The sequence below is a fragment of the Cryptomeria japonica genome, chromosome 3 (genome assembly GCF_030272615.1).
Source record: "Cryptomeria japonica chromosome 3, Sugi_1.0, whole genome shotgun sequence".
NCBI classification, from domain to species: domain Eukaryota; kingdom Viridiplantae; phylum Streptophyta; class Pinopsida; order Cupressales; family Cupressaceae; genus Cryptomeria; species Cryptomeria japonica.
In genome coordinates this window covers 886705585-886714278 of record NC_081407.1, presented here as the reverse complement: position 1 = coordinate 886714278, position 8694 = coordinate 886705585, and the positions used below count along the sequence as shown (strand labels likewise).

The following is an 8694-nucleotide window of genomic DNA, read 5'->3' as shown; positions in this document are numbered from 1 at the left end:
TAGAACTTATTAAGGCATTTATTTAATAAATCAATTAAACCTAAGTCCTCTCTCATCAATCCACATAGCATAAAATTGGGCCCTTAATCATGGGTATTCCCATTTTTATTATCTAGTCCTAACTTAATCCTAATCTTACCCTAATATAAATCCTGAAAGAACATCTCACATATCTACACATCTTGTTTTGAGCACCTAGCTGCAATTGGCATCAGAATCCCGTAATCTTGCATCCCTAGAAATTTGGAATAAAAGTTGATAGGACCACAGTGAATCTCTACTACCTAGTCCTAAACTTCTCTCCCCAAATTTTGGGAGAATAATTTGGTGGTTGTTTCTAATTCAAATCTCACTTCGTATTAAATTATGTTAGTTCTAAGTCATCTTTTCATCAAATTCAAACCTAGGTTTTCATATATAAAGCAAATATTTCCCTCATTTGTGGATAAAAAACTAGGAATTAAAGAGGAGATCCTTATGAAGTGAAAGTGCAACTGTATGTTAAGTTTTAGACCTAAAAATTCATCCATCATTCAAGTCTTCATCAACCATGAAAATTTCAAGAGACATTGGAGGATAATAATGGAATCATTGACCATTGATTGACATGTACCTCTTCCTAAGGATTTGGTATGATTTCATGTTGTTCTTATGTCTATGCATTGAGCTTTAGATATGTATCACATCATTTTTCACATCATTGTTTTAGGTTTGCATCATAATTGTGATCTAAAGCATATTCAAAACTATCATTTAGGATTTTCTCTAACACACATGGGTGGAACTCTAGTTTGCATTTAACTCATAGCAATCTTACAAACACATAAGATTCAAGAACACACACACTTTTTCAGTTACAATATCGGCTATTTATGGAGGTGGAAATCACCAGAACAAGGGGGTTGACTAAAGAAAACCCCTATATAGCCACAAATATACCACTTTTGGCTTGGAAGTACAGTTACAGGTATCCAATGGAGCGAGAAGTTTTTGGAAGATCTTAGCAAATAAGTGTAAGTTTTTTGTCAGAAGTTAGGCTTATTTTTTTAGGGACCAGAGTGCCCCACACCTTGTTCCTCCTTGTTCTGCACCAAATTTTTAGGTTACTATTCAATTTGTCTTAGAAACCAAATCTCTAGATCACAACTCAACAAACTAGGGCACCCAATGCCTTGATCTTGTCAATTTTTCTCTAGATTTTGATCACAGGTGCACAAAAAAATCCTCGTATCTGATTTGTATTCACTGTCTCCATTCAGCTATCTATTAATGTGCTTCAGTGCTTATTTACTCACTTTTCTTTATTCCTTCATTATAGTTTTGCATTCTCCTATACTTTACATATCCCTTTATATAGCAACAAAATAATAGAAACCCTAGAAGTATCTCTTGGATCTCTTTCACAAGAGTTAGTCAAGGACGATTACTCCTCTAGGTGCTTTTGTTTTCCAATGTTTGTGTGAAAGTGGATTTAGGTCCTAATACTACTCGATTCAATTTTCATCCAAAACAATTTGTAATTAGACAAGAGTTGCAAAGAAGCCAAGTTCGTATCCAAGAATGCAGTGACTAAGTTTCTAGAAAGTATTTGCATGTCAAACTTGGTGCTAGAAAATAGGAAACAAAGGCAACAAATTAGCAATGTGCATTGGAATATGGATGATAGAGTGTTATCAATAAAGAGGACTACAATATTAAAAACCAAGATCATTGATTATAGTCATGCATTCACACAAAATAATTATGACACAAGATGTATATCCTAAAGAAACCCACAATGAGTGAGAAATCCAATATATAGTTGGTTGTACCTGATTTCAAATCACCAAATTTGCAAGAATACAAGCCAAGATTAACTATGCAATATCAATATCAGTACAATGATCTCCACACTTGCTATTCAATGGAATACCACTCAACAACAGTCTAAACCATTCCTATAGTTAATGTAAATGTTTCTCAAACTATAGATAATATTCTTGGGCTACAACATCGATACTTATTCTTGCACAAGGTTATCGAAGAGTCATAGAGATCTCTAGTCAACAAACCATTTTAGCATTTGATCACTTCCAGTCCCATTATGAGTAGTTGTAGTTTCTCAATTTGTTATGTTAAACATGTTCAAAAGCTACCCACCATGCTTTGAGACTTGACTTGGTCATTTTGAGCACCCCCTAGTCTAAAATGCACATTTTTGTAGGTGCCAAATGTGCATACCATTAGCAGTACAAAGGCAACTAGGTGTGAGGATTGGATGGGAAAATTTTGTCATATTGTTTCCGAGTACAATATTGTTTCTAGGATGATTTTTACATCATTTGAATCAATTTCCAAGCCTTTGAACGCAACTATGACTCATTGGAGGAGCATGATGGGGGATTGACTATGTTTTTGCTTCTTCAAAAAGTCCAACCCTTTCTTCCTTTAAACTATTTAATATCTTTGACATTTTGTTATGGGTTTTGTTTTGTGTCCTTTGTTTTTAATAGAAATCAATGCATTTTAATGGTTTGAGCAAAATATTTATGGGATGAACTTGATATATTTGTTTGGAAGGCTTATAGACAAAGTTCATTTTCCTAACAGTCATTCTTCTTTATGATAGATATCCAAGTGTAGCATCTTATTCAAACTGACTTGAAGCCATAAAATATACTTCTTATTTCTTCATATTATGTAAAGATTCTAGATTATAATGTAAGTTAACATGGTGGAATGTGATTTTCTTTCTCCTTTAAGAAAGTTATAGAATTGGAATATTATTCTTGTCTCATTCCCCATCATTATTAAAATTAGTACAATAAGTTTTGACACCTCTGTTACTGTTGGAAGCATATGTTCTTGCTTTGTTTAAGTTGTGTACTATTTATTATACTTCATTATATTTTTAGCTGATAGGCTCTTTATGGGGGATTTTTCACTCGGACTGCTCATTATTTTGTTGAAAATTTTTCATCTTGCCTGACTACTTCACTCTGGTTGTTTCGTCTCGACAACCTATAGCTTTTGCTAGAAATTTGTCATCCTGCCTAATTTCTTGGTTGCTTCGCTCTGGTTGTTTTGTCTCGATGTCCTGTAGCACACACACATGTACCTAATATTTTTTATGTCACTCTAAAAGGAAAATTGCAATGCCACATTTGGTGTTAGTGTGGTTGGCCTTAGGGAAAAACAAAATGAAAATAATCTAGCAGATGAACAAGACAACCCATTGCCCATGGCATAAATAAATGGAGAATTGGCCAAGCCAAGAATGAAAAGAGACAATCATTTGAGAAAGTGGAAAGGGTGAGCTACTAGACAGATGTCAATTTTTCAAACTACATTCAATAAACATGGGTACTTTCAAAGAAGCTTATAAGGTAGGTTTGATTCAAACCCTACTTTAGTGTCATGTTTTGCTTGCTCTATTTTCTCTTTTTTTCCGTTATCTAAACTATTGCAAACCATATTCATTATAATCTTTATCAAGGAACCGTTTTGGTAATTTTAAATTTATCATTCGTAGTTCCATGGCAAACCTTGTGATGGCTATTGGTAATGATCTTTCTTATATTTCAAATGCATACACCTTTGACCTAGCTCTTGGCCTTAGGTCAAATGTATCTCTTCACTATGGCAGTGGCAGTATAAGGTTCTCACATAATCATTTGAAGGCTAATCCAATATCTCACTTATTAGTTGGAACTTCAATGAAGGAGGAGATGCTGGAATAGGGGTGATAGAATGAATGTTCGAGTGACACCCTTCCACCGTTTTGTTGGCAAGAGATACTATTTCGGTGAATATTGGTGCATGATTAATTCTTAGGGGTTGTCATTGATGGCAACTCATTTTTCAAATCACATCCTGTGTACATAGATTTGGTTTATCGGAAGTAATTGTGTCCATAGGCATAAGTCTGGAAGGTGGAACATAGTAACTGGTAGAGCATGAGATCATTGTGTCTATCTTGATTTTGGTAATGTAATTTTGGTTGCAGTGATCAAGGCAATTGATTCAAGGTTTGAGATAATTTATCTCATGATCTTGATATTTGGTGTTGGTTAATGAGCACGTTTAGAGATCCAGTATCCGGTAATTCAGTTAGAGCACAACTATTTTGGTGTAACATGTGTTGTAGATTTGTTGGGTTGATTTTAGTGGCCAGTTTTGTGTTTGAAGTGATTGGGTTGACTTATGTGAAGCTTATTATCATCATTTTTTTGTCTACATTTGGATTTGTGGGTGGATTAAGTCAACTTGGTGATATACGTTTCATGTTGCGTGTTATGCAGTTTTTGAAAGCCGACATGGTTAATGATTCTTTTTGTTGGTGCAAATATATAAGATCAGTCTGATTGATCATTTTGGTGTATGAAATGAGTGAAGGAAGTATGTGTGAGAAAATTTGTAAGTTTGGTGAATGTAATTGAAGATTTTGGTGCTCCGGTGATTGATAGAGTAGGAAAACAGAGTAGAATGACAGATCAATTGCAAAAGACAATCTGAGCTTAAACGAAACTGCATTTTTCCATAGTTAGATGCTATAATTCAGTTCATCATTGTAATAATTTTTAATAGCATGTAAGGCAGTGAGCCTTCCTTCGGGCTGTAGCCCTTTTGTAATTTAGCAGTGAGCTCTAGGCAGTGTACTTGAATGCAAGTGCATTCCCCTCATGTAATATTATCATACTTTTAGCTATAGTATAATAATATTGTGGGTTCAAATCCCATCGTGGTTTTTCCCTTTTAGGGTTTCCACGTAAAAATCTTGGTGTTATGGTTGCATGGTTAATTTCTTTATGTTTCTGCATTTCACTTTCTTTCTTGTGCATCTGGTGGTTTAAGAATCAACTTAATAAGTTTGTAAATTATAAAACATTGATTCACCCCCCCTCTTAGTGTTCATTGATTCCAACATGTTTGCTTTTCCGGAGAGGGAATTTACCTGCTCACATCTTCCCTAGCACGATGCACTCTCCAGGTTCATATGATGGGGTCACCGCTAATCCAAGCAATCTTCTTTGTACCCCCATAACCAGCTATATTTGAAGTCATCCCATATCTCTTGAAACAATGGAAGAATGACATTCAAAATCTTGAATCTAAAATGAAGTGAGACAAAGATCAGGCCTTGCATTTCATTAAAGGTTTAGTAAAGATGGAGAATGTAGCTGCAAGCATCATGAAAAGTAGGGGCATTTAATCCAATGGATTAGAGCAACAATTGGGCCGATTTCCCAAGGTTATTTTAACTTAAACAAAAAGACCTAGAACATCAAAAAAATTGGATAACACCAATGATACGAGCACCATGCCTCAGGGGAGGAGATTTCTTCTAATGACGGGAGTAATGTGAGTCAATGTTGGAGTCAATGTATGCCAACAGAGATTGTCTGCATCTATAAAGTGAATAGGTATTCTATATTTAAGGTTGTTCACCTGAAATTAAGAGGAAAGAAAGAACTACAAATAAACTAACATAGATGTTATGGAGCAGAGCAAAACTATTTTTTAATTTTCTTTTTTTTTTTTTATTCACAAATATTTATTATTATTTGAATAATCATTTTTCATTAGACCTCCCATTCTATCTCTCTCCCATGGAGGAGCCGAATGAAATGAAATTTTCGTGTTCGGTTCTGAATTAGAGGCGTTAATCAACGTCGACTATAACCCCTAGCCTTCCAAGCTAACGATGCGGGTTCGATTCCCGCTACCCGCTCATTTATATTCCTTATTCAAATTTTTCATGTCAACTTCTCTCTCATTCACATGAATTTTTTATGCCCATGTTACATATCTATTCTTTCTCTTTCTTTCCCGAATCTGGTTGTGGATGGAGAAAAAATCATACTTTTTTGTTCCCGATAAAGTATTTCAAGGAATAATGAAAATAAAGCGTCCATCGTCTAATGAATAGGACAGAGGTCTTCTAAACCTTAAGTATAGGTTCAAATCCTATTGGACGTAATAATGCGTTATGCTTTGTAAATGTTGCAAAATGATTATTAAACTCTTTTATCTTATTCCCAACATAAGAAAAAGTTGGATATTTTCTTGAATAGCTTCTTTTAAAAGGCCTTCTGCTTGTTCCGTCAATATCCCAGTAGAACGTATAATTTCTCCAAACTGGGGTTTATTTTTTACTAAATACTCGCGCAACTTAAGGATAAATTTTTTAACTTGTACGATATCTAATGCATCTAGATATCCATTCGTTCCAGTATAAATCATAGCTATTTGTTCTTCCACTGTTAAAGGATCCGATTGAGATTGTTTGAGCAATTCGCGTAATCGTTGACCTCTTGCCAATTGATCTTGTGTAGCTTTATCAAGATCAGAAGCGAATTGTGCAAAAGCTTCTAACTCTGCAAGTTGAGCTAATTCTAATTTTAATTTTCCAGCTACTTGTTTCATAGCTTTCATCTGAGCTGCGGATCCTACTCTAGATACGGAAAGACCTACATTAATGGCAGGTTGAATTCCTGCATTGAATAGATCAGTTGATAAGAAGATTTGCCCGTCGGTAATGGAAATTACGTTAGTTGGAATATAAGCTGAGACATCTCCAGCTTGAGTCTCCACTATTGGTAAAGCAGTCAAACTCCCTCCACCTAACTGAGAATTTAATTTAGCTGCTCTTTCTAATAAACGAGAATGTAAATAGAAAACATCTCCTGGATAAGCTTCCCGGCCAGGGGGTCTTCTTAATAGAAGAGACATTTGTCGATAAGCTTGTGCTTGTTTGGAAAGATCATCATAAATGATTAATGTATGTTGTTCTTTATACATAAAGTATTCGGCTAAAGCTGCTCCTGTATAAGGAGCAAGATATTGTAATGTAGCAGGAGAATCCGCAGTTTCCGCTACCACAATGGTATACTCCATTGCGCCACGGTCTTCGAAGGTATTAACTACCTGAGCTACGGAAGAAGCTTTTTGGCCAATAGCGACATAAACACATATTACATTCTGATTTTTTTGATTTATAATCGTATCTGTAGCTACTGCCGTCTTACCGGTCTGCCTGTCCCCAATAATCAATTCTCGCTGACCGCGTCCTATAGGGATCATAGAATCAATAGCAATAAGACCCGTTTGAAGAGGTTCATATACAGAACGTCTTGAAATAATACCTGGGGCGGGAGATTCGATCAATCGAGATTCGGAAGATGAAATCTTCCCCTTACCATCAATAGGTCGAGCTAGCGCATTTACAACTCGACCCAAATAAGCATCACTTACTGGTATCTGAGCAATTTTTCCTGTTGCTCTTACGGAACTGCCCTCTTGTATCATCAAGCCATCACCCATTAATACAACTCCAACATTATCTGATTCTAGATTTAGGGCAATACCTACTGTACCATCTACGAATTCTACTAATTCCCCTGCCATTACTTTATCAAGACCATGAATACGAGCAATGCCATCCCCTACTTGAAGTACAGTACCAATATTAACAACTTGGACCTCATTATTATATTGTTCAATCTGTTTACGTATTATACTACTGATTTCATCGGGTCGAATAGTTACCATTAACACTAGTTAATTCTCTTTTGAAAAATAAGACCTACTATATTATATATACTGTTAATCAGTTATGTTTTTCATGGCTAGGAGCAAGTCGATATTATGCTCGATCGTACGTAAATGTAACTCGCTATTCAAACGACTATTCAGAGTTCCTAGAGCTCTTTGGACAGCTTGGTAAGAAATTTGTTTTTGAACCAGTTCAATTACTCTTTCTTGTTCCAAGTGAATGGTTTCATTCTTTAAATTTTCTAATTGTTTCAAATTAATAGAAGCAACATTGATAAGATCATTTTTTTCTTGTTGTATTTGAGAATATCCATTTACCCGAATTTCGCGTACCCGCCTTTCTACTTCCCGTAAGCGAGCCCGGGCTTGCTCAAGTTGATTAGCAGCTCCTTTACATAGTTCTTCAGAACTCTGAATAGTACTCGATATTTTCTGTTTACGGTTATCTAATAGATTACTTAATGAAAGTAGATTATCTATTCATAAGTTGAACGAATGGATAATCTCTTCCCAAACCGAACACGAACCTTTCGATTCATTCGGCTCTCCCGCTCGGCTTTTTTTTTTTACCGAGCCTGCCCTTTTCGTTCATATTATGTATAAAAATAAAATCAATCTATCAAAGACCAAAATCTACGAAGGGCTCTTTTGCCAAAAGGGATTTTTTATTATCAACAAAGTTGTTTTTTCTTTTTCTTCTTTTTTCTTTTTCTTCTTTTTTTCTTTTCATTCATATTTCTTATTTACTTTTTCTTGAATAAATTCGCTTTTGTGTAGGTCGTCGGTTCCGCATTTAAACCCAAAAAATTGGACGGGAGATTAGGACTACTTTTTAGTAGATAGATTGAATAATTCCATTGATATGAATGTTATATATCGGATCAACCTCCAACTATGCCTTTGAACCCTTCTCATATTAGATGGAAATAAGCATTTAGTAAACAAAATGAAAGGATATTGATAAACATCTTTCTATAGGAAAGATATTGTATAGATGATAGATAATTCGTAAATCGACTTCGTCCACGAAGAAGGGAGCTATAAGTTAGACAGTGTGAATTGTTGCACGATAATCAAAAATAAAGTAAGATAATATATGGATAAAAAAAAATTGTTGCACTTTAATCAAAAATAAAGTAAAATAATATGTGCCTAAAAAAG

The 8694-nt window shown here is 34.9% G+C and overlaps 1 protein-coding gene across 1 annotated transcript; it reads right to left on the bottom strand.

The window, feature by feature from the left end:
• Positions 1-5434: 5434 nt before the first annotated feature.
• LOC131873904 (ATP synthase subunit alpha, chloroplastic-like) lies at positions 5435-8416 on the bottom strand. Its single transcript, XM_059216985.1, has one exon. The coding sequence runs from the start codon at positions 7528-7530 to the stop codon at positions 6007-6009; it is 1524 nt and encodes a 507-aa protein (XP_059072968.1). The 5' UTR covers positions 7531-8416; the 3' UTR covers positions 5435-6006.
• Between the last annotated feature and the right edge of the window lie 278 nt (positions 8417-8694).

What these genes read in the sequence shown, in the direction of transcription:
- LOC131873904 (XM_059216985.1), bottom strand. Translation starts at nt 7,530, where the DNA reads ATGGTAACTATTCGACCCGATGAAATCAGTAGTATAATACGTAAACAG.